A 27,436-nucleotide genomic window follows, 5' to 3' on the forward strand; every position below is an offset into this window, starting at 1 on the left:
CAGGCCACACTTGTACCTTTTCAAGGGCTTTGCCTCGCTATGGAGCCCGACGGTTCAGAGAGAGAGGAAGTGAGGAGGGAGAAATAGAGAGGCACACAGAGAAGTAGAAAGAGGTAATGAGCAGGAGAGGGGGAGGGCCTTGTGCTCCTTTATTCTATCGTTGTTTAAGCTCTATATTTTCCTCACTATGATGGTGTCTGAGGATCAGTGTGTGAGTCAGCTGTTCCCGTGAGAAGGAAGATCAACCTGTTGTACTGGAAAGATCAGAAGATCCATAGGCATCAATGTCACACTAGGACTAGAGATCCAACCCACAATCTGTTTCTGTTTTTCCGCCTGTCTGTCTGTAGTAACATTGGGGCTGTGTATTATCGCTATGGTTACAACCCACCAAGAAAGGGATGTTGGCCGTACAGTTTCCCCGTCCCAGGCCCACTGTGTCTCTCGACCTCTCCTCTGTGGCGCCTCACTCACATATTGATCTCTATAGTAAAAGGTTTATCAATAATAACTGAACGTAATGACTGAAGGCCTCCTCAGTAATATTTTGCCGTTAACGTGTAACGTTAACCGCAGTGTTGTGGCCAAGCTACTCTAAAAGTGTAGTGTGCTATGCTACCAGTCCTGAAAACGTTTAAGAGCTATTATATGAGTGTAATTTGTTGGAAATTAAACTCTCAGCTATTAGTGAGTGAAACTGAGAATATCTGATTCAAGTTGACTGCATCTGTCTGTATGAGCAAACTTAGATTTTAGACAGCTCCCTGATCACTTCTGCCCAATTAGGACATCTCTTCTCCTTGTTTGTTTTGGGTGTCATCTTGGCTAACCAACACCGATGCATGCACATGCAGCATTTCTCGGGGGCAGAGCTACGTAGCGAGGGAGCAGATGTGGAGGTGCTTTTTGGTTTCAAAATCGTACCTACAATCGTAACTACAGGCGACAACTGCACACGTCCAACTATTCCCTGCCCTTGAACAGATGAGGAGTTCCGGCCAAGTCTCTCTGTAGTCCCTTGGAAGTCACTAATGCAAAACAATTTCAGATTAAAACATGAGGAATTAACCATAAATCCACAATAGGACCCCTTTAATGTGTATTTGTTTTCTGTTAGTTAAATATGCTGAGGATTTGCCATTGAGCAAGGCAGACCACGGTTTTCTTTTTTTTATATACTATTTTTGGTTTTTCAGATCATGGTTTTTAATTGCAGACAGGGAAGGCTCATACATAGAGCCATCTTCTTTACAAAATGTTCTTTTGACAAAGCAACAAACATTACAAAAATAACCATTCTACGTAACCCTCCTTCCTTCCCCTCCTCCACCAGGTGAAGGAGGAGTTTGACCGCCAGGACTTTGACAGGATGTGCTGGACGCTGTGCGCCCGAAAGAACTTGGACCGCAGCAACCTGCTGATATCTGACGACGATGCCTTCAAGATCTGGTGCATCTTCAACTTCCTGTGTGAGGACCGCTACCCGTTGTCTATCGTCAGCGAGGAGGTGAAGCCCACTCTCTTTAGATCCGCACTCATGTTGATGGGCCTGACACTGGGACACATGTTTAAACCATCACCCATGTTAGTCTATCATTCTATTATTGGTAATACGAATAAGGTAGTGCACACACAATCGTGTATATAGATACTGCTTAATGCTTCAGAAGAGTTCAATCCTAGGTCAAGATTGCCCTGTAGAAACCAGGAAAAACTGTTACTACTTCATCGACCAGTGTTTCAGGAAACAGAACCACATCCCCTATTAGGTAGACCTGATGAAACCTGAAAGATGTGGAGGCTTAAAGAGCACTGAAGTATGCTGGAAGTGATTTGGTACAGAAGTTGTTTTTAAAGGTCCCCTGGCATGCTCCTTTATGGATGCTTTAATATAGATATTCAGTGTTTCCCCCACGTTCACACAGCAGCGGCGCGCCGCCGCTACTGAATTTTCTCCGCCGCTGCAATAAAAATCCATTCTCCAAATTTTTTTACGTAGCTCCTTTTAGAAAATGTACAGCGCGTAACGTCAATTGCGCAGCACGCGGCACATCGTCACATAACCAACATCAAAGAAGAAAAATACACAGCGAGTGTGGCAGTTGTTGGCAGTAGGCTACCCTACACGGTTGCAAAGTTACATTGATTCTAGCAGTAGCGAGTGAAGCGGAAGATTGAAGAAAGAAGGAAAGAGACAGACAGAGAGAGAGAGAGAGAGACAGACAGACAGACAGACAGACAGACAGACAGAGAGAGAGAGAGAGAGAAAGTAAGTTGCTAAAATGTGTCGCTACATGACCACCAGTGTTAAAAACCCTCTGAGCCCAATCATTTTATTGTATCTATAAACCGCAACCTCCGTGCCGTTTTTCCTCTAGTATTGTGTGTGTGTGTGTGTGTGTGTGTGTGTGTGTGTGTGTGTGTGTGTGTGTGTGTGTGTGTAGGCCTATGTGTGTGTGTGCGTGTTGTCGCTCTTTTTGGGATCACTCATAGCCTTTACAGGAGCTTATATCCAGTCAGGAATTTATAGCCTAGGTATTTTCGGGAACTTTGAAAAATGAATCCATACTGTTAGATCCGATGTTGTTCTTTATTGCCATATAAAATCCGTTTTCATCGCGTATTTTAGTTAGGGATTTATGCTAATCGCCTGTAAGCGTGTGGTCATTAGCATAAATGCAGGGAAAAAACCCAGTAGGGCCGAGATCGTTTATTGGCCTGTGGCATGTGCCACCGCGACCACTGACATACCATGGCATATGCCGTTCTGGAACGGTAACTGCCGTTCTGAAACGGTAACTGCCGTTCTGAAACGGTAACTGCCGTTCTGAAACGGTAACTGCCGTCGCGACCACTGACATACCATGGCATATGCTGTTCTGGAACGGTAACTGCCGTTCTGAAACGGTAACTACCGTTCTGAAACGGTAACTACCGTTCTGAAACGGTAATGCCATGGCATATGCCTTTCTGGAACGGTAACTACCGTTCTGAAACGGTAACTGCCGTTCAGGTGGAACGGTAACTGCAGTTCCCAACAATGGTATGTGACACCAGCATAACTCCTCCGTATAATTTCAAGACAGGTATTGCCATAAATGTAAAGGTATATATATTTGGTATTTATTGACACAATATCACAACATAACGCCGTAAATAAAGGGATTTACACGTTTCTCTCGTCCGTGCTGTTGTTAGGATATTTCCGATCTGTTTTGTTGTTGCTTTTGTAATGACAGATGCTTTTGAAAACAGCCGGACTTGCTCCGGTGACGGTAGTTATAGCCTAGCCTTCTAGGTGGCCATAGAGCTAGTCTATTGCTTTGTTCCAATATCCATACTATCCGCAGTCATTATACTTTATTTTAGTATGACTTCTTTTTTTATATAGTTTGAGTACGTAGTGCGTTGCAATTAAGATCAGGGCGAAAGGAAGTGTAGTGAAAGGACCCGGATGGTATACTCAAACGGTCAAACCGATGAGTGTGGATTGATGTACACCTTTCGTGCTCCACGGCAGCGATCTAATAGCTACGTAGCTGAAGAGGCGGAGCCAGGCTGAGCCAACGTCGGCGCATTTTCTTTAATAGGTCCATGCATTTTCCACGTATCCTGCATTAATGGAGTCATTTTGTTGTTTTAATAGCTTTATAACTACTATGTGTAAAGAGTTCACCGTTCAAAGCGAGATGTTTATTGCGGTTGCGATCGTAGTTTCCGGTTAGTGCACCAGAGCCAGGTCCCTATAGGGGTGGCACTGTAGGCTATGGCTAGACAGTCATCCATTTTCCACTCGTGTTTTATCAAGATGTTCTAGTAGCGTAGACTATAATAAAGCCTATACTGTATGACTGCTTCAGCTCATAACTATTCAATAGGCCAAATATTAAGTTTTGCATTTGTTGTTATTGGTGTTTAACCAAATAATTTAAGCAGGCCTATAGGTTCCTATCATTTAACCCTTATCCAGTGTCATAAACCTTTCTATATCGACATGATCCAGTGGTATCATGGCATACAGGCCACAGTTTTTCCGCTGGCATGCCACTCATGTAAAATGGTATTACCAGTTTCTACTGGCACCTACCGTTTTTCCGCTGGCATGCCACTCATGGAAAATGGTAATTACCAGTTTCTACTGGCACCTACCGTTTTTCCGCTGGCATGCCACTCATGGAAAATGGTAATTACCAGTTTCTACTGGCACCTACCGTTTTTCCGCTGGCATGCCACTCATGGAAAATGGTAATTACCAGTTTCTACTGGCACCTACCGTTTTTCCGATGGCATGCCACTCATGGAAAATGGTAATTACCAGTTTCTACTGGCACCTACCGTTTTTATAAGAATGATTGTGTAGCTGTGAATCATGAGTGGTATGTGTGTATGAACGGGCAAATACCACAGGAAAGGAATATCTACTGGCAAACGGTAGGTGCCAGTAGAAACTGGTAATTACCATTTTCCATGAGTGGCATGCCATCGGAAAAACGGTAGGTGCCAGTAGAAACTGGTAATTACCATTTTCCATGAGTGGCATGCCAGCGGAAAAACGGTAGGTGCCAGTAGAAACTGGTAATTACCATTTTCCATGAGTGGCATGCCAGCGGAAAAACGGTAGGTGCCAGTAGAAACTGGTAATACCATTTTACATGAGTGGCATGCCAGCGGAAAAACGGTGGTTCCAGTAGGAAATGGAACTTCCGATTAACATAATTGGCTTGCCAGCGGAAAAACTTTTGGCCTGTATGCCATGATACCACTGGATCATGTCGATATAGAAAGGTTTATGACACTGGATCAGGGTTAAATGATAGGAACCTATAGGCCTGCTTAAATTATTTGGTTAAACACCAATAACAACAAATGCAAAACTTAATATTTGGCCTATTGAATAGTTATGAGCTGAAGCAGTCATACAGTAGGCTTTATTATAGGCTACGCTACTAGAACATCTTGATAAAACACGAGTGGAAAAATGGATGACTGTCTAGCCATAGCCTACAGTGCCACCCCTAACGGAAACTACGATCGCAACCGCAATAAACATCTCGCTTTGAACGGTGAACACTTTACACATAGTAGTTATAAAGCTATTAAAACAACAAAATGACTCCATTAATGCAGGATACGTGGAAAATGCATGGACCTATTAAAGAAAATGCGCCGACGTTGGCTCAGCCTGGCTCCGCCTCTTCAGCTACGTAGCTAAGATCGCTGCCGTGGAGCACGAAAGGTGTACAATCCACGATTCCACACTCATCGGTTTGACCGTTTTGAGTATACCATCCGGGTCCTTTCACTACACTTCCTTTCGCCCTGATCTTAATTGCAACGCACTACGTACTCAAACTATATAAAAAAGAAGTCATACTAAAATAAAGTATAATGACTGCGGATAGTATGGATATTGGAACAAAGCAATAGACTATAGCTCTATGGCCACCTAGAAGGCTAGGCTATAACTACCGTCACCGGAGCAAGTCCGGCTGTTTTCAAAAGCATCTGTCATTACAAAAGCAACAACAAACAGATCGGAAATATCAGCACGGACGATAGAAACGTGTAAATCCCTTTATTTACGGCGTTATGTTGTGATATTGTGTCAATAAATACCAAATATATATACCTTTACATTTATGGCAATACCTGTCTTGAAATTATACGGAGGAGTTATGCTGGTGTCACATACCATTGTTGGGAACTGCAGTTACCGTTCCACCTGAACGGCAGTTACCGTTTCAGAACGGTAGTTACCGTTCCAGAAAGGCATATGCCATGGCATTACCGTTTCAGAACGGTAGTTACCGTTTCAGAACGGCAGTTACCGTTCCAGAACGGCATATGCCATGGTATGTCAGTGGTCGCGACGGCAGTTACCGTTTCAGAACGGTAGTTACCGTTTCAGAATGGCAGTTACCGTTCCAGAACGGCATATGCCATGGTATGTCTGTGGTCGCGACGGCAGTTACCGTTTCAGAACGGCAGTTACCGTTCCAGAACGGCATATGCCATGGTATGTCAGTGGTCGCGGTGGCACATGCCACAGGCCATTAAACGATCTCGGCGTCTCTCAAAAAACCTAAGGACATTTTTGAGTCTTTTTGTGTCTTATGTAAAAAAACAGTTATGCTTTGGGCATAGCAACCATGTTTAGTGTTTAAGCATTAGGCAAAAATCTGTAAATAAATTGTGCAAATTATATTTGCGTTGTGGCATTTTTTGTTTAAATATTACTATACAAAAATATAAAAATCTGTAAATGAAGACACAAAAGGCAAAGTTACAACACCAATAATCCCATCTACAGTAATACACAGGACTGTTTGAATAGGATTTAAGTGCATATTCTCCAAGATTCATGCATTCCAATGTAAAGGGTACAAAAAAAATTCGGCCGGGGGGGCATGCCCCCCCACCCCCCTAGAGGGTTTCGGGGACCACACCACCGCTGCTGAAAAAAATCCTGCGGGAAACACTGATATTAGTGGGCCCCTAACACAGTATTTGAAGACGTTCCCGAAATTCAGCCATGGTGCAGAATTACAGCGACTACGAGCCAGTCGCACATTGAGCTTCCCCAAAACACGCCGCTTTGGTGTCCGTAGCTTTAATGCAAATGAGGAGGAGAGAGGCGGGTCAAGGAGGAGGGTGGGGGTGTGGCCCTGAGCAGCTTGCGGCCATGGTACCATGCGCTCTGTTTACAGTGGATGTATCGCAATGGCGAGGCGCACAGCCTTTGGTCGTGTTCTGTAAATTCTAGAACACTACGGGTGCTCCGGCGTGAGTCCTGGAGCTCTATATCTAAATAATAACCTTGATTGTCTTCCGCCGGAGCCCCGCTGCCGAGGGACCACCGCCTCGGCAGCGGTCTAGTAGCCCGGTCTAGGACAGACCGGGCTACTCGGCTACTCGGGGTAGCACAACCACCAAAAGGCAGAAGCGCTTAGGCACCACCGTCTCCTGCAGCGGGCAGCGCCGAGGCGGTGGTCCCTCGGCAGCGGGCAGCGGGAAGTGGGGCTCAAGCGGGAGACAATTGCGGGCAACAATCCCTTTACTCCTCCATGTCGCGGTTCATGTACTTCAGGGAGTCAAAGCCAAAGTTCCTTTCCCCCAATTCCTTCTCAACCATGGCTGAAATAACCTCAACTGTAGTCTCGTTGTGGAAATACCAGACGTCAAAGAACCGGCGTGTTATGAGCGATAACACCAACAGCAGAACGGTTATCCAAATAAGAAAGAAGTGTAACACTTGTTGTACACTTTACAGTGTGTGTAATCACACACACACACACACACACACACACACACACACACACACACACACACACTTGTGGCGCTCGCACGGTCGTAGCTCATTGTCTCATTGGCGGGCCAAATTCTCTAGGCTGGCAAGGCAGTGAAAGGGGAGGTGGCATCTCCCCTTATGACGACATACAGGGAAAATTCCAAAATTGCTTGCTGAGCTTCGTTTTTTCAAAGGCGGAGGAGAATGCCTAGTGCTCGTTTTACAACGAAATTTCTAGCTACTGGGGGAGCATAGGTAGGCTAGGGGAACTCATATTAATGTTAGAAAACCACAGAAAGTGAAGTGAATTTTCATACCATGGGATCTTTAAGTATTGTACCCCGGTCAGCAAAGCACTAGATGCAGTACTGGATGTCCATTTCTTTATGGTAACAAGAAAGGGTTCAGAGTTAATTTAGATCCATGTTTCCCCAAACTGCAGTGTATTCTTGGTGAAGTCATTTGGGGGTCGAGTGCATGTTGAACTATTTTAAAGGTTTTTATTCAAAAGCAACCACCATCATTTGATCAGTAGTTGTTATGGCATCATTTAAAAGGTAAAGCATGATGGAATGAGACTGGCTCTCCTCGGACCTAGTGGAGGAGGGCGTTTGGGTGTTCCTACTGTCGTCCACGGGGTCTTTTCACTGGTGTGTTTACAGGCTATTTTAGTTGCTACACCCAGTCCTGGAGAACACAAGAGGAAGTTTCAAACTTCCCCTTCTCTTACAAAAGCTCCAGGACCTACTGTCTGGCTGATAAACAGCCGAGCTGCGGCACATGGGGAAATCTATATTAACACACAGGCGGAAACTTCTAGTGCTCTTTATTAGTGGCCGGTGAATGAAGGATCTGTATAGACAGACATGCATATAATATGTGTGAACACATATGCATATATTGTCTTGTGCATACCTTCATTATTCCTATCTTCATTAATATGCGAGAGTGATTTGAGGAGTGATCAGATGTTCCCATAGCACACGGTTCAACGGTCTCACAGCTGGTTAGGAATCTTAATCTAGTTTTGAAACTAGAAACACAAACACACATATCATAATATATATATATTTTTTTAATGCTTTCTTTTTTGTTATATATGAACAAGAAACAAGCAAACAAAAGAGGGCTAGGACATGAAAATGCACACATTTGAAAACAGGTACAAATAAGAAAAGCATAGGTGCAGTACACAATACAAATATATTCTCACATTGGAAATGAGTCTTTATGTTTGTACTGTAGCGATCCCATTTTTAGTATTCCTCTCCTTTATCCTTTTGAGGCCGCAGGACAAAAGTCAAATTCTCCATTGCCTGGATAGAGTTTATAATGTTTATTAGGAGTCTCATGGTAGGAGGATTCCTCTGGAGCCAGCATTTTTTTTTTTTTACTTGCAACCATGAAATCTTCATGAGGTATGTGTCTCCTTTACTGAGACCATCAGGGAGTTCTGCAAGATATAAACAGTTAAAAGAAAAGTCAACTGTTATGTCTAGAGTCTCCACAATTAACTCACTCACTTCCCTCCACAAAGGCAGAATACAAGGACAAGACCAAAAAAACATGAACATAATCTGCAGAAATCCCACCACACTCCCTCCAGCAAGAGACCTGCATACTACTAAATGTTTATGTCTGGTTAGGGTCAATAAAAAATCGTATCAAATTCTTCGAGCAGAAATCTCGCCAGAAATAAGAGTTTGTGGAAGTGGATTGATTCTTCCAAATTTGAAGCCACGTTTCTTCTAGAATTACTATATTAGCTTTCCTTCCCTGTCATGTTCTTCTCAATTTCTCCCAGTCGTTCCACAACCTCCCCTATTTTGCCGGTAGCGGCACTCACTTGTTGGATAATTTCGGTAGTCAGTCCGTCCACTTGCATTTTCATGTCTTCTTTAAAGCTTGTTCTTACTTGCGACAGTTCAGTTCTTTTTTTCTGATTTAAGATCCCGCAATCCTGTGGCTGCCACTTCACTCACCACTTTCTTCAGGGAGCTGAGTGTAGCAGGTGAAGCAGGTCTCATCCTCCATGTCGTCGCCATTTTCACTGCGAGTTTCGCTATTGCTAGCATTGCGGTTGTTTCGGGTTTCTCGGCTGGTTTGACTCTGAAACGTGGCTCCCTCCTTTTTTTTTCTACCCCCACCCATCGTTCTTTGAGTTTAACTCACTCTAGTCGTGTTAAATACTTGTATTACAGGGCATTATTTTTGGTCGATGCAGGAGCTCCTTTCTCTGCTGCCAAACTAGTTGCCGGGCCACCGGAAGTCCACATATCTTAACTTTTAATCATACTTCAATCATATATCATATATTTATACCACATTGAACTGTAAATGCAGATCCTTTGTTATTCCTATTGACTGTTTTCTCGTTCTGTTGAGAAGGCCTGATGAGTGACTGCTGTTCACGGTTCTTTTACATCTGCTGTAGGTATGAGTTGTAAAGAGAGAGAGCAGAAGAACGCAAGAATTTGAAACTAAACAACCCAAAAATTAAACCACCCTCACTCCCTATGTTTCTCCAACATAGAACTCATAAGGTGCAAACGTCCGTTTCCTGTACATGGGACCTTTATGATCCTTTTCTCATATTGCATTTGACGACCAGATGAAAATTATTTTCTGGTCCCGTTTGAATTGTACCATAAAGTTTTTTTTTTTACCATAACATTCTTTGTGAAAAAAATGCTACAATTGAGCGGGTAGAAGTTTGATATGGTTAGGTTTTGTGCAAGAGCGCTTTGTGGACTACAACTCTTTGCTGCTCTCGACGCATATGATTTACGTCACCACTCGCACATGGCTGTGTCTTTGGTGCACTCACCGCCTTCTTTCAAGGAGAGGACAAAAGCCTTGAGCGTGGCGATAACCGCTAAAAGTCTGGACATGTGTTGAGTTTTAGCAGAAGACGCAGCATCAGCACTGTGAGTTGAGATGTGTTATGAGGTGACGTCACATAGGCGACATGTTGTCTTTCTCGTTACGTCTTTTCCACTGCCGTTAGCCGAAGAATCATACAATATACTGTCAAACTCTTAACATGAATGATTATTTAGACCCACATAAAACATATGTGTAATCCAAGGCATTTAATGACCTGGACCAGAGAATAATATTAGTGCTGTCAAGCGATTAAAACATTTAATCGCGATTAATCACATTAATGTCATAGTTGACTCGCGATTAATCGCAAAAAAAATTATATTCTAAATATCCCTTGATTTCGCGCTGCTAGCCCTTTATTGAGATCAGAGAGTGTTGAGAAGGACAGTAATAAGAGAGACCCGCAGTGAATTCAACCCGGTCCACTTGACATCGGGTAGGTGCATGACAGTGGTAGGCCTACCGTTAAACTTCAATGGCCCAGGCTTTTATTTGTTTCAAATTTGTTTTGTTACTTTTGAACAAAACTCTTGCTCAGCAAAGATGGGAAATACAATACCATTTATTTTTTAAACCAGTAAGAATATTCCTACCGTACGTAGGCCTATACACATTACCAGGCTATCGATTAACGCCTACACAAAGACGCACACGCACACACACACACACACACACACACGGTGGCGGAGGGGTAATCGGGAGAGACGGGAGAATTCCCGGTGGGCCGTTAACGTTTCGGGGCTGTCGGGCTGATTACTGCGGGATAACTATATAGCATTTATAAAAGTTCCTTGCAGCGCCATCCGGCAGCCTGAGCTGTGCGCCCGCATCCTCTCACTCAGACGCAACAAACTGTCAACGTCGCAACCATGTCGATTTGGTCTAGAGGGGAGTAACTGAGCGGCCCCTCCCGAAGTGGTACAGCCCAGGTGGGCCTTGAACTGCGATTGGTCAGAAAGACGTAACAGCATTGAACTCTCGTGCAGGCTCGAACAGATTGACACACAAACACACACTTTTAAGGAGTGTGTGAAACCAACAAGTTTGCGCGGCGTGCTTGTTGTTTTGTTTCCGGTGTAGCTAGATCCGGTGTGGTGTTGTCGTTTTTCTAACGTGACTAGTTATTGCTAGCCAGCAGGTGAAAAAACGACAATGTTTTCCAAGCCAAAAGAGCGTTAATCGCGCGATAAAAAAATGTATGCCGTTAAAATTGGTTTGCGTTAACGCCAATAATAACGCGTTAAACTGACAGCACTAAATAATATATATATTTACATTTACTCCCATTCAAATTTTCCTAGCCTAGATGTCCGATGGCGGTCTAGCGGAAGGGGCGTCACTTACGAGCTCTATTGAGTCGTGTTTAGGGGTGTAACGGTACACAAAAGTCACGGTTCGGTACGTACCTCGGTTTTGAAGTCACGGTACGGTACAGGACGGTAAGGGTCATAGTTTAGGGGAAGATTTAAAAAAACGAGGTACGTACCGAAGTCGTGTTGCATTTCACGCTCCTGTGTTTGACAGGCCGAGTACATTCCCGAGAACAAGCACTGAAAGGTGGCCTGATTGGTTAGAAATGAGCTGCGGTCTCAAATCCAACTGCTGCATACCGAGGCCTCAAAATGAACGTGGTCACATTCTTGAGAATCAATATCAAATAATAGCTCCTGAATGATACGCACCGTTAGCCTTTGAGAATCAACGTGAATCACCCAATCCCTTTTAGCTGTCCATCGTGTCCGATGATGACGCTTGCTCCGGGGTTGGGGGGGGGGGTTCAGTGACATTGCTGCTGGTGCCACTTCTCATGGCCGTAGAGTCTGATCCTGTAGCCGCACATTCGTCCGCAGATGGAGCAAGGGAAACCAGATGCCCTTGCTCCAAGACACAGCCTTGCTTCACCCCAACGTTTACCTTGAAAAACTCTGACTGGAGTTCTCCTGTGAGGACTCTGGCTTGCATCCCGTCATGCAGCTGCTGTAGGATGCTAAGAAACTTGGGTGGTACCCCAAGTTCGCAGAGATGTTTCCAGAGCAACTCACGGTTGACGGTGTCAAAGGCTTTGTTGAGGTCGATGAAGGCTATGTAAAGGTCTTTGTGATGCTCTCGGCTCTTCTCCAGCAGCTGCCTCAAGACAAAAAACATGTCTGTCGTGGATCTGGTCTTCCGGAAACCACACTGTGTTTCCGGAAGCACACCTTCTGAGATGTGCTCAACCAATCTGCTGAGCAGGATCTTGGCCAGGACTTTCCCTGCGATGGAGAGGAGAGATATTCCGCAGCTGTTGCCGTATACTGCTCTGTCTCCTTTCTGTTTATAAATGACCACGATGTGAGCATCCTTCCAGTCCTGTGGCAGGGTCCCATGTTCCCAGATGTTTTGGATCCGGAGGAGCCGCTTCCTGGGGCGGTACAAAGTTTTTATGGCATCGTAAAAGCCTTGAGTGTTGTTGCAATCTGCCAGGTTCTGGATCTCTTGCGCCTTTTGCACCCACCAGGTGTCCTCCATATTCCGGAGGGCTCCCTGGGTTGCTGTTCTTGCAGCAGTAAAGGTGGTTTTAAGGGTGTGAGATCCAGGGCAGGACAGGAGAGCTTTGTGGGCCTCATGCTTGGTTTTTAGGAGTGACTGTATCTCAGTTGAGTTACAGTCAAACCAGTCCTGGTGACGTTTCCTTGACTGACCGAGCACCTCTAAGGCTGCGCTATGACTAGCCTGGCAGCCGGGATTTTCAGCGCTGTATGGTTGAGTATCTTGTTTGGAGCTGTCCTCAGGCCATGGGGCTGAATGCTAATGAGTAGTTTGGATCTGACCATGAGGTAGTCAGTCCAGCACTCAGCTCAGCGCATGACACGGGTGGTGAGGACATCTTTTCTGTCCTTTTGACGGTCAATCACATAGTCAAGGAGATGCCAATGTTTTGAGTGGGGGTGCTGCCAAGTGGTATTCAGCCTGTTCTTCATCTGGAAGATGGTGTTGATAATGACCAGCTGTTGCTCTGCACAGAGGGAGAGGAGTCTGAGCCGTTATGGTTCATTTTCCCACTCCATGCTGGCCAATGACTCCTTGCCCACTCTATAAATTGAAATCTCCCATGAGTATGAGCCTGTCCGTAGCAGGGTTTTTCTGTAATATGGCATCAAGAGCTCTGTAGAAATCCTCTTTGATGTTACGCTCAACATCAAGAGTTGGTGCATAAACACTGATGGCAAAGCGTTCCTTTGCCAGGGGAATGCGCCATGTCAATAGTCGTCCATTGATGCCGACAGGGGATTCCGAAATGCGCTGCAGCAGTTTAGACTTCACAGCAAAGCCAACTCCATGATTACGGCGAGTGCCTTCGGGGACCCCTCTCAAGAAGAAGAAGGTGTACCCAGCACCAACCTCTGTCGGGAGTCCTCTCCATCTAGTCTTGTCTCGCTAAGAGCTGCTATGTCAATGTTGTCAGAATTCCAGCCAGGTCCAGCAGTGTGCGAACGTTCCACGAAGCAATGCTTAGCTTATTTTTATCTTTTATTTCTCGACCGCGATGGAGGATGCTCCGACAGTTCCGTCCGGAGTATGGGGAGCGGACAATTTTTAGACCACCTTTTCTAGGTCCTTCCCCTTGCTCAGTCGCAATGGTCTTAACGACCATCACTCCATTGCCGCCTGTGTGCATGGTTTAGATAGATACTCCCAGCCACATCATTGGCCTGTACCCACCACCATTCCACAACACCACAGGACTTTTTTTTGGGGGGGGGGGGGGGCAAGAAGCTTGCGCATAGGTGAGGATTAAGGTGAGGGTGTGGGTGCGCAGACCTTACTCCCACCATCTTCACTCCTACCAGATGGACCTCCAGTGGTGTGAGGGAACCCATGACGACCTTCGTCTGGCAGGAGTTGCAGGGGGCTGCCGGTGGTCCGGTCAGTTGGACTCCGCCTGTGCCTGTCCCCAGGTGCAGGTATGTTTTCGGGGTTTGCTCCCCTAGCCACTGTACCCTCCCGAGTTAACCCACGTGGCTATGGGGTTGCCTTCTTCCGCCTTCCCAGCCATTGCGGTTGTTCTCACACCAATTATCTTCCTTGCCTGCTCCGCCGTTGGGGTCTTCACTATTTACCCAAGCTGGGGCTATTTACCCATAACTGGGATAGCGGTTGAAGGGCAACAGGGCATTTCCACTCACTGTTGGGCCTGCATGCCACGTCTCTGGGGCCCACTGCTGCTCCGAGATCCTGTACAACTTAGCCTGGGGCCGCAAGGGATCAGTTACCATGGCCCAATCCCAAAGTGAGCCCTGAGGACTAAGGACTTAGGACTCACAGACTTAATTGATCTCAGGTGCTAAGTGAGTGAGTGCATGAGGCCACGTGGGCTCAGATAGGTATATATGGGATTGGGACAGCACTTTACGAGAGCCCATCTTACCTTGGCAACGTTTAATGACAAAGGTGCTGCTGACACTTGCCGGTTTGGGAATTCTCCTTTTTCTCATTCTCATTTTGATTTATTTTTTTTTTGGCAATGAAAACAATCGGCTACAGCAATTTATTGATATTAGAAAATATAATTTTAACTTTTGAATACTTCAGTATAAAGGATGTATTGTATTAGGTGATTATTGGCCTACACATACTAATCATAAGTCAGAACGGGCAAATTTGGCAGAATTATAAAAGGTATAATTAGCAATATGAAGAGCCGTTTGGGAGCCAAAAGAGCAGGCTCTTGTTGGTGAGCTGATACAAATGATCCGGCTCACTAAACAAAGGCTAAAATTCCCATCTGGTCGCGCATTGACAGTAGCGTCGTCTTGTTGTTTACCTTCCTAATTTCCGGATTTCCCTATGGTCTCCACGGTAAACGTTACAACGCTTTGAACTGTAGGTAATTCCCTTAGGTGAAGTCTGCACTGATGCAGACTCACGGAAAGGGCTCGGTAAGTGTGGACTCAAACTCTGACTTCCTTTCGAATTCGACATTGGGACAGCCCTAAAGCCTTAATAATTTCGCGAGAACGTGCACCTAAATCCGTGAGTCCGGACATTGGGATTGGGCCCATGTGTGCCATGGGGAGGCGTGTACCAGATCTTGGCAGTGGAGAGGCTGTGTACCGGCTGAGGAGACTTACGCACTCGGCTCCTCTTTTCGCCCCTGATAACAAAGGGCTATCCGGTGGCAGTAGCTGAAAGCAGAGAGTAGCAAGCAGCATGCAGCATGCACTAACTACAAGCACTACTACTCCAACACTACTGCACAGGACGCATCACACTCACCCCCCCCCCCCCGCTACAGATGGAGTACTTCCTGCGTAAGCTGACCGACTCCATGGGGGGCAGCTGGGTGGAGGAGCGCTTCGAGGACTACAAGCTGGAGCTGCAGACCCAGGGGAGGAGCCTGAGCGCCTGGGAGCTCATCACCCTGGTGGCCTCAGGCCACTTCAGCAAGGGCATGGACCGCCAGACGCTGTCCATGGGCATCAACGAGGTGTACCATGAGCTCATCCTGGACGTCCTCAAACAGGTCCCCGCTCCGCAGACACCCCTAACACAAAGCTAACCATGGAGACACAACTGTAAGCTGTAAGCTGGAACAAGGGCATCGCAGTGCAGCCAGGGTGTGAATGCACCTGAGCATTGAATCCACCGATCTCAATCTGAATTGTTTTCACATATGACACATGAACAAGAAGCAGCTGTGCTTGGTAGTAATAATAAAATAAGATGCAAGAAATACACAAGATGAATATAGAATCAAACATTAAATAAAGAGTGATGTGTCTCAGGGCTACATCATGAAGAAGGGCCACAAGAGGAAGAACTGGACAGAGCGCTGGTTCGTCCTGAAGCCCACCTCAATCTCCTACTACATGGGGGAGGACATGGCCGAGAAGAAGGGAGACATCCAGCTGGACGGGAACTGCTGTGTGGAGGTGGGCAGCCCGTCTCTGGCTCATGGTGGAGGCTAGAGGAGTCCTCTTAACGAACTGACTCGTTAAGAAGGGTCTGCTGGAGGGGTCCTCTTAACGAACTGACTCGTTAAGAAGACTCCTCCAGCGGACCCTTCTTAAAAAGTTAGCTCGTTAAGAAGGGTCCGCTGGAGGAGTCTTCTTAACGAGCTGGCTCGTTAACGAGCTGACTCGTTAAGGAAGGGTCAGCTGGAGGAGTCTTTTTAACGAGGTGACTCGTTAAGAAGGGTCCGCTGGAGGAGTCTTCTTAACGAGCTGACTCGTTAAGGAAGGGTCCACTGGAGGTGTCTTCTTAACGAGCTGACTGGTTAAGAAGGGCCCGCTGGAGGAGTCTTCTTAACGAGCTGACTCGTTAAGAAGGGTCCGCTGAGGGAGTCTTCTTAAAGAGATGAGTCGTTAAGGAGGGTCCGCTGGAGGAGTCTTCTTACGAGCTGACTCGTTAAGAGTCCGCTGGAGGAGTCTTCTTAACGACCTGACTCGTTAAGGAAGGGTCTGCTGGATGAGTCTTCTTAACGAGTCACCATTAAGGGAGCAGGGTGGTTAGATATAAGTATGGTAAGTGTTTTTTTGATAACATGGCATCCCAATAACTACCTTTTAGAACCCATAAGGTGAATAGTTCTGTGTTTGTGTGAGCACAGGCTGCATCCCAGAAGTCTTCAAAGTACATTCAGAAGATGAGGAGGCTTTTACAGAGAGAGATTGGAAGGAGGTGTTGTCCATTTAAGGTCATAATCACAGTTGAGAGCACCTGAGACATACCTGGCTCTCCATCTGGGTTAGGGCCCAAAGAGAACAATGCACAGATGTATAGTCCATATATTGTCATGGTTGCACTAGTATATTTTAGTTGTCCATGTGCACCGTTTTACAATATTTTATCTCATCATTTCTTAAATTGGTTGGTTTAGCCGGGATTTAAATGAAATGAGGCCGGCATGTTTGACCTCTCAAAGTATTCATGATGACCCAGACCGGCGCTGCTGGTCCCATGAGAACCAAGACTGCTGGTCCCATGAGAACCCAGACTGCTGGTCCCATGAGAACCCAGACTGCTGGTCCCATGAGAACCCAGACTGCTGGTCCCATGAGAACCCAGACTGATGGTCCCATGAGAACCCAGACTGCTGGTCCCATGAGAACCCAGACTGCTGGTCCCATGAGAACCCAGACTGATGGTCCCATGAGAACCCAGACTGCTGGTCCCATGAGAACCCAGACTGCTGGTCCCATGAGAACCCAGACTGCTGGTCCCATGAGAACCCAGTTGTGATTCTGATGTGTGTGTGAGGGAGCAGCCAGATGTCCCACGTGGACGTTAAACCACGTTGTTCCTGTGTTAAACCAGCCATTACCGGACAAGGAGGGGAAGAAGTGTCTGCTGTTCATCAAGTGTGCGGGGAAGAGCTATGAGATCAGCGCGTCAGACAAGAAGAGGAAACAGGAGTGGATTCAGGGTAAGAACTGCTTCATGTTCACCACCATGTAGATGGAGCCACAGGCAACATCTGGACAATCTACTATACTTTACTAGCACTGCTATCACTACTTTAACACTTCTATATTATTCTCTTTGTATTCTTCTTTGAGCATACTCTTAGCTCTCTGCCAGTAAGACCCGTTACTTTGCCTTTGACTACCCCTTGTGTTGCTCTGATGCGTCACTTGACCTAAGGGAGTAAAGGGAGGATGATCATTTGACTTGAGACAGAAGAATGATGCTGATATCAAAGATGACTTCCTCATGCTTTCACAGAATGAAGTCATGAGGAAATGACATATGTCAAAGGTCATGTCACCAGGGAGCTTTATTCACAAATCTCACTGCATCATATCTCTATCACACCATGGGCCGTATTTTAACGGACTGAAACGCAAGTGAGAAGCGTCAAGCGCAAGTAGCTTTGTGGGCGGTTCTATGGCGATGTCGCTATTTTACCGGCGCAAAAATTACTCTTCCGCCCGGCGCAAATCTTAAAAGGGTTGGTCTGAAGTAGCCTAATTACCCGTAGGTGTGGTTTGGGCGTAACGTGCAATTAATCAATGAGAGTGCCAGCTCCCATCCCCTTTAAGAGCCATGAACGCATTTGAATCTGAGGAGTTGATATTTTGACAGGGCGTCTGCAGTCCAAGATGAGATAGATGCACAAGAATTTTCCAACTTCAAATGGCTCAGTTTATGGCCAAATAATATGGCATAATTCACACATGGAATAAGGTTTTCTTCCACAACGAGTCCTCAAATAAATTTCGGCAAAGAAAACTTATCACAAATATGATATGCGTTAACTGTGGTTCTATTTAATGATATATACACGATACATTATAAACATCGTTTCTTATCAGTATTGAATGCATTATCGTTATCGTCTTGTGCTCCTAATATGCATGTGTCCCCCCGTTAATATACATTGCCATGGACAGTATTATGTGTTACGTGTTTAGTTTGCGTGTGTTTAAACAGATGCACACACGCGCGCTCGCATTCATTAATTATTTTACACATACACACAATTCATTCATTCTTTTTAACAATCACTCGCGGTAAAACAATGTTTTCTCACGATCAAATCCTAAAAGTTATGGGCTTGTACACAATGTATGTGTCAAGAAAATATGTGTTTGCTGTATGGTGTTTTGCTGTACGATGGTCTTAATAGTAAACTTATTACCGCTGTATCAGCTGTTCTTTCCCAAATAATTTAACCAAGGCATCATTTACCCTCAAACAAGATTTTGTTTTGGAAGGCTGGGATATAGCCTAATTTGCTCAAGTTTATTATTATTATTATTATTATTATTATTATTATTATTATTATTATTGTAACGCATGGCATAGCAATCTACAGTGGTCATTCATGCAGCCCTTATGGATTCTTTTTTCCACAATCAACATCATAGTATATATATATAATATATAATAATATAATATTAAATTAGGCTAATCGTTAATCGCATGTTTGCAGGGGCGGACTGGCCATCGGGAGGTTCGGGAGATTTCCCGAACGGCCGGTCGATTTCAGGCCGAGCCGGCCGGCCGTAATTCTTTTTTATTTTTTTTATTATTATTATTTTATTTTTTTTATTACATATTTATGTTATATTTTTTGTTGTAAAAGATGTAAAAAAAAAATGAAAAAGTTAAGTAAGCCGTGATTTGGGACGGCCTGCGGCCGGATATTTGCTTACAGCGCGAAACGGAGCTCTTGCCTGACGGTGAAACGGGGCCGATGTATTACTGTCAATTTAGAGGGGGGAGCACCCCCACAGTGTATGGGGGCAAAGCGAGCGGCCAAAGCGAGCGGCCGAACGGCCCCTCCCAACTTGGACTGCTCCGCGGTCTGTCATTTCTGATTGGCTCAGCCTGACACACGGCCGGGTCACTTACTTCTCGTTGATCTCACTGAAGTTACACCGAAATATGAAAATGTCAAAAAGGTGGTGGAGAGGAAAAATAATTGGGTGGCACTCAGAAGTTGAGGTTGAAAAGGAAAAAAATGTTAGAGCAAGACGCAGCCAAATGTGCTAAATTAACCGACCATTTCCGTGGAAAAGCCAAGGTTGACGGCGACGCCCATGTCAGCGAGTCCAATGGTGAGGCGGGAACAGGACACAGCAACATAGCTATGACAGGTGCACGCCACTAGCGAGCATGTTTGGCAATATAATAATGACTTAAACTAATTATGGAAGTACCAGAGACGTCAGAGAACTATTCATAATATTGTAATGCCCACGGAAGAGGCAGTGAATGAAGTATTGATTAGAGAGCGATTTATTAGATACCACCGCTAATAAACCATTGGAACACTTCAACACCGGTAACCACAGCAACGGACAACAAACCCCGGCCCGCCCCCATCTCCCAAACCCTGTGTATGTGTCAATGACAATTTTTTTCCACTAAAATAATTCTATCTTGCACTATTTAGATCATTTTCAGCCTTGATTTACCTTTCTAGGCACATGCAATTTCTAATATTTTGTACATGGACAAGATTGCTTATAAAATATTTCCCAGTGATCTTCACAATATTCTAAACACATGCACATCCCAACATTGACATGCAGTTGCAATGCACATATCCACGGATAAGGACTCATTTTTATTATTTTACACCGGGGCAAAATTCTACGCGCGCTATTCCTGCGGTCTCATAAAAGGCCTCTCCATCCCAAAGTCCCGGGCCAAATTTTTGGGCCAGTCCATCCCTGCATGTTTGTGTTGTGTAAAGCCAACGTGTGTGCAAGCTTATGTTGCAGTTCCGACCTGCCATGGTACATCCAAATAGCAACACCAACTGCGCTATCCGCTAGTGCACTTAGACCAGGGCCCCGTTTCCCGATAACGATGGATCTTCGCTCGTAAGATTATTCTCCCGATGGATCTTTCGAACCATCGATAATTTCTTTGGAGCGTTTCCCGAAACTCCTCGAAACTCCCCGAAACTCCTCAGCATTCGCTGCACTCACGACGATCGTAGGATTGTACCTGTCCACTGACATGGTGCTGAAACGGGCTATGACGCAGGGGGAGACGCAGGAATGTCGCAGGAAAATGGGGTTAAAAAGGGTTAAAATGTCTCCCCATCAAGGCCAACCGCAGAGTAGCCTACGAAAAGAATAGATTGCAATAATATGAATGCTAAATATATTAAAACTAGAGCTGTCAGTTAAAGGCGTTATTAACGGCGTTGACGCAAACCCATTTTAACGGCGTTAAAAAAATTAACGCGCGATTAACGCAATTGTTTTATTAAAAAAATAAATAATAATAATATATATATATTTTTTTGTCTTTGGCTCAAAACAAAGAAGCAGTAGCCTGACTGCTATGTTCAAATGAAATTTGTTCAAAGCAGTCGTTTAATTGCACTATAGGCTCTTTTTTTGTATCGTCCTGTTTTGATCAGTATATGCCAATGTTGTTATCAATAAAAAATCATTTGCACAAGGCAAGCCGATGCACTTCACCATGTTGATAAGAGAATTAAAATGAGAAGAATTATGGGACAAAAAAATCAAGGGATATTTAGCATAGAAAAAGAATTTGCGATTAATCGCGATTAATCGTGAGTTAACTATGACATTAATGCGATTAATCACGATTAAATATTTTAATCGCTTGACAGCTCTAATTAAAACACAATTGATTAAGCCTAGGCCGACATATATATCAGTCCTAATCCTGAACGCACTGTGCATACATTTATTCACGGCATTTCCCCCCCTGAAATAATTCCATATTACAAAAATCCAAAATAGCTTGTGTGACAACTACATTTATCTTAATGTGCTGATTTTTTAAACATATATTTTGCGCAGCAAGAGAGCCGACTTTATCTGATTCCGCATAAGGTTGCATTGATTGGCTCTCTAGTATAGAATATTTGTAGACATTAAAAATGCAACGTTGCATTCATACATTATCATTCAAACGCGGCTATTGCTGACCCCGATTAGGAGAGCTTGGATCTACTTCATCCTGCCCATATTGTTGGGCAGGATGAAGTAGGCTATAGGCAGGGTTCGAGTTATGATTCCATCTCTGTGGGGGTCTCTTAAAGTTGTTGACGGTGGGGGGAGACCGTACCGGCCTTGTGCTGAATTTTGACGGGGGGAGGGGGAAATAGGACGTAAATATGGGCTATTATGACACAGCTCTTCTCAATGCCGTGGAACGCTCCGTTCACTTGCATGGGCCCTTCACAACAACGCCAGCTTCTTTGGTTGCTAAGCGACGTCAACGTCTTTGGCTAACTATTTCTCTGCTGATCAACACTACGTATGGGAAGTTGGTAACAAATAAATTGTAAAAAAACACCTTTCGAAGTTATTTTTTCGTTTGGCAAGTAGCCGCTCATTATCGAAAATAAATAATAAATCATCGAAGCACCTCCGTTTCGAGTCGGTGTCCGGTTCGCCCTGTCTGGGCTTATTTTCCCGATAATGACCGGCGTTCTATTATCCCACTTAACGTCAATATTACTCTGCATGTGGAAGGGAAAATAGCTATTTTAGTTAACTGCTTTCATTGGAGCCAGACCTCTCTTTATGGGAGCTCAGCTCCCACTGCCTCCCACCTAACTCGAACCCTGGCTATAGGTCTTTCTACACTGCCGAGCCGGTTCTGTCGCAGCTTATTGGCACGCCCGGCGATTTCACCTTCTTATCTCAAGTTTCCTGTGTAAAACCGAGGGGGTCAAATCCCCCGTTCGTCACGCCGCAGGATTTCTTGGTTCACTGGGGAAGGCGGGGCTGTGCACGGAGTCTCTGACCTCTTTAGAATAATTTGTATTATTGCTTACTCCCGAATGTTTTCATTTTTTTATGAATGAAGACACCCGCATGCAATAATGAGTTCACTCTATAGTAGGCTAACGATGCTCTTAGTGTCCTACGAGTACCCTGGAGCACTCGTTAGCTATGAGCGTTTTCAAGACGTTCGTTACCAACGATGCTTTCGGGAAACGGTGTGAAAACTGTACGATGCTCGTACGACCCACTCTGCGATCCACTTAGGCTAACGATGCTTTCGGGAAACGGGGCCCAGGTATTTGTCGGTCAGACGCGCAACTTTGTTATCGATCTGTCAGATAGCACCATGTAGCATTTGCGCTGGAACACGTCTCTGTTTTTCGCCGACACGCCTCTCAGGGCGCAAATTTAGTGGTGCGAGTTGACTACGGGGAAAAATCTGCTTTGCGCCGGATGCAAACTAGCGATGCATGTGTCAGTGTAGAAAGTAAATTCCGCTAGGTGCAAGATAGGGCCCCATATCTCTATATCACACCATATCTCTGGATCCCGCCATTTCTCTTTATATAAGATATCTCTATTAAGGCTGGGACAACGCGTCAACGTAATCGATGACGTCAACGCATAAATTACGTTGACACGAAAAATGCGCGTCGATTCGAAAAAAACTAAACAAAGATGGCGGCGCCGGAGCGTAGTAGCAACGCGAGTGGCTCCTCAGACATTCATAAGCGCAAGGCGCCACGCACTCGTTCCTCTAAAGTATGGGAATTCTTTAATGTAAAAGAAAACGATTCTGTGATATGTCGCCTTTGCAAAATGGAGATGGCTTTCCATTCAAGCACCACGGCAATACACCAGCACCCGAAGAGGCGCCACCCGGGAGCAGCTGCAGATGACCGAGCACTGTAGAATTATAAGAATGCATTACTTTTCACTTTTATTTTGGAATTTAAAGGCAATAAACATGTATTGCAATGTTAAGGAATTCATGTTTTTTTCATTCAGATGTGTAAATCAACATGTATAAATTGCTATTAGTCAATTAATGGGGAGATAATCGATAATCGAATCGAATCCAAATCGAATCGGACTGAGAAAATGAATCGTTAGATTAATCGATGCATCGAAAAAATAATTGCTAGATTAATCGTTTATCCCAGCCCTAATCTCTATATGGTAGCATATCTCTACATATTATCTCTATATCACACCATGGGCCCTAACTTGCATCCAGCGCAATTTACTTTCTACACGACCAACATGCAAACAATTAGCCTAATTTAAATATTATGATGTCAAAGTTTGAGATAGCATGTGGATTGTGGAAAAAAAAAATCCATAGGGGCTGCATGAATGAAAACTGTAGTAGGCTATGCCATGCGTTAAAATAATAATAACAACTAGAACTGCAAGCAGTTATGCAGGGGTCCAAGAAATGTGCATTTCGCCAGCACAACGCGAAGCATGTGTTCAAAACGCTACCGTGAACCTGTGGATATAAAGGTTTTGACTGTGAGAGGTTCGGTGTGGGAGTTATATCCCCAAACGCGTTTTCAGAACATTCCTTTGGCCAGTTAGGAGATGAACAATTCTCTCGTTTATTGCGCCCCCTAATGGCGATTTTTTACGATTTTTTTATCGAACGACATTAAGGTTAGATTAGACAAAGGTAAAATTTGAACTCGATCCGATGTCTAATTTTGGATTTTTGGGGATTAATGATTTTCCATGTTTAACGTAGCTAATAAACAAATATTCCAAACGCTGCCGTTTCGTCATCGACGGTCGAGTCAAAATAGTTTGTGCGTCTGAAGATGTCGTGTGCAAAGTTTGGTGTCAATTGGTAAAGAAATGTGAGAGGAGTTGGGAAAAGGCAGTTTAGCGGTTTTCGCGATTTTGTGAAAATAAATTATGGACGCAAATGGGCGTGGCCTATGCCAAAAGATGCAGCAGACTCCAGTGAATCTGTGTGTATAACGTTTTGGACTGTGGGATGTTCGGTGTGGGACTTATAGCCCCAAACGCGTATTCCTTGGTATAGCGCCACCTAGTGACCGGTGTTTCTGGATTTTGTCGTCTGCGTAGTCCGAACAGATCTGGATATAGTCATGCAATTGGCTTGTCGGCACCATTTACGGTTTGGGCTGTGGTACCACTTCTAATGAGGTAAGTATAACAATAAAAATCCTTACAAAAACAATAGGGATCCAACCTGTTGGCTTGGACCCCTAAATATAGCTGCGAGCAGCAATGTGGGTGTCAAGCAGAATAGGACTCGATAAACTAATTCTCTAAGACGTAATCGGCTAGGTGGCTACATGATGTCCGTCTCAGTAATTAGTGATAACAACAGCTGGTGGAATGAACTACAGCATTATGCGAGTACGCGTCAATGTTTACAAAGTGGAAAAATTACCCTACGGGCGTAAGGGCGGCAGGGCGCATTATCGTCTGCCTGACAGAGCAAATGACACAAATACATAGGGGTATTAGGAGCAATATCCCTAACAGAAACACAATGTTAACAAGCATCCAATGTTGAGGTGGTTCATGAAGCATCTAATCTCCCAATTTCGTTGTATAGGTGACTGTACAATGACAATAAAGTCTATTTTATTTTATCTTAATCCAGTAAGAATTGCATTTTATATTGTAATTGGGCGGAATGGTAAATAAAGTCATTGTTGTTTGACGTCCCCCTGAGGTCAAAGGTCACCAAATTGTTTGGGTGTCCCAAGAATGGTGTCATGAGTCTATGTGGCAAAGTTTGTCTACGATATGTTAAAGAGTTGCTGAGAACAGGCTTACTTCCTGTTTGGCGGCTTTGCTGTCAAGTTTGATGGCTGTCACGGCCAGAAAGTTTTGAATTAGAAAAAGCTGTTGGGCACTTTTGTTCAGCTTGGTCTGAAGATCATGTATGGCAAGTTTCATGATGATTGGACATAATCTGTGGCCTGTTGATATGTACTATTGATTTTGACAACTTTCAACATGGCGGCCAATTTCTGGCAATATTTTAATATATATTTTATTAGCTATATGGGGCGGTCATATATGGTTATGATATGTCAAAGGGTTGCTGAGAAATCTGCTTACCTCCTATTTGGCGGCTTTGTGGTCGAATATGATTAGCTGTCGCGGATGTTTCCGTGAGAAGTCATTTACTCGCTATAAGGGGAAGTCTGATAGTATCACCAGACATTGAAAATTTGTTTGAAATATACTCATGTGAATTAGCCTGGTCTCGTACGGTGGCAGTGTAGGCGGGATAAGCGGTTGTCTTTCAAGTTCCCTCTGCACGCAATAGGATAGCGCTACAACCAATCAGAGCAACGAAGAAGGTGACGTAGTCGGAGCGACGGAAATTTCCATGGGGAAGTGTTGCGAATGCTGGATTGAGAGGGCTGTGGCAGAGTCCCATACGTTTCCCCACCAGCAGAGCTAGTTGGTAAATCAAACTTTTACCGTATCCGGTCGGCAAAACTCTGAATACATCTTTCTTTTCCAGGAAAGACTTCAGTGCAGTTCTTTGTTAATTTCTCAAAGAAAAGGATAACTTCAAGTCTTGAAGAGTCGCGGCCAAAGCCGAGTCGAAAGACAGCTGTTCGCCAGCAGCAGCAGCCATTATTGTTTACCTCTAACACGGAACTGTCGCAGCTCTGTCGTCATTCGGCTAGATTCCGCCCCTCACGATCTGATTGGCCTTTCACATTTTCTGTTTCCAGCAGCGAAAAACGCCGACAGAAGGCTAGACCTCCCTGGCTGCAAATTCAATTTGCTGACGCTAGGGCGTCTAGATTTCTAGGCTACATGTGAATAGAGAGAGGAGTTCAAACACATCTACATTAATAACAGCGCTACATTAAAAACAGTTTGGTTTTGATGTGTCAAAGGGCTGCTGAGATATTGGCTCACTTCCAGTTTGGCGACTTTGCGGTCAAAATCTGGCCTGAAGATCATGTGTGCCAAGTTTCGAGAGGAATGGACCAAATTTGTGATAGGAGATGCATTTTGAAGGTTTTTTACATCAACCAAGATGGCGGAAAATCCATCATGGTGCAAAACGACGACATAGGGTGCGTTGAACTCGGCTTGGAACAAGGAATCAAATGACACCTTGTTTGTCAATATTGGATGAATGGGTCGAAAGTTATAAACATGAATGCATGTCCAACTTTGACTTGTTGGTGGCGCTAGAGCTGATGAGCTAGCAACCTCAAATTTGCCCGATGGGCTAATGGGACGGTCCTGAACCAGTGTGCCAAATTTAACAACTTTTGACCAAGGCGTTCTATGGGCTGCCATAGACTCCCATGACAGAATAATAATAATAATAATAATAATAATAGGAAAACAAAGAACAGCTGATACAGCGGCAATAAGTTGTACTTTTAAATCAATGCATTTGCAAGCACTGTACAGCAAATACGTATTTTCTTGACCCAGACAACATGTACAAGCCCATAACTTTTAGGATTGACGAGTATTTGATCGGGAGGAAACATAGTTTTACTGCGAGTGAGTGTTTAAAAGAATGAATGAATGCAGGTGATGCTTGTTGTACGTGTGCAGCCATATGTTTAAACACACCCAACGAATAATACAGTCCATGGCAATGTACATTAACGGGGGGACACATGCATATTATGAACACAAGCAGATAACGATAATGTATACAATATTGGTAAGAAACAATGTTTGCTAATGTATTGCCGCATATCATTAAATAGACCCACAGTTGTGGCCACAGGACTGCATATCATATATGTGTTAAGTTCTCTTTGCCGATATTTACATGACGACTCAGTGTTTCTGAAGTTGTAGAAGAAGACGCTATTTCATGTGTGAATAAGGCCAGATTATTTGGCCATATTATTTGGCCATAAACTGAGCCATTTGAAGTTTGATATTCATGTGGTCATGCAACTGTCTCATCGGAGACTGCAAACACGCTGTCAAAATATCAACTCGTCAGGTTCAAATGCGCTCATGGCTCTTAAAGGGGATGGGAGATGGCACTCTCATTGGTTTATTGCATGTTACGCCCAAAACA

At 44.5% G+C, this 27,436-nt stretch overlaps 1 protein-coding gene across 2 annotated transcripts in view; it reads left to right on the plus strand.

Moving 5' to 3' along the window:
• The window catches only part of swap70b (switching B cell complex subunit SWAP70b), a 58,619-nt gene that overhangs the window by 5,692 nt on the left and 25,491 nt on the right, over positions 1-27,436 (plus strand). The window contains exons 3-6 of one of the 2 annotated variants that reach the window (XM_060061419.1): positions 1,334-1,507; positions 15,450-15,677; positions 15,940-16,086; positions 17,471-17,579. In XM_060061419.1, the coding sequence (XP_059917402.1) occupies positions 1,334-1,507; positions 15,450-15,677; positions 15,940-16,086; positions 17,471-17,579 (658 nt within the window). The remainder of the gene's footprint in view (positions 1-1,333; positions 1,508-15,449; positions 15,678-15,939; positions 16,087-17,470; positions 17,580-27,436) is intronic. The other variant, XM_060061420.1, reaches the window with a different exon arrangement.

The sequence above is a fragment of the Gadus macrocephalus genome, chromosome 9 (genome assembly GCF_031168955.1).
Source record: "Gadus macrocephalus chromosome 9, ASM3116895v1".
In the NCBI taxonomy this organism is placed as follows: Eukaryota; Metazoa; Chordata; class Actinopteri; order Gadiformes; family Gadidae; genus Gadus; species Gadus macrocephalus.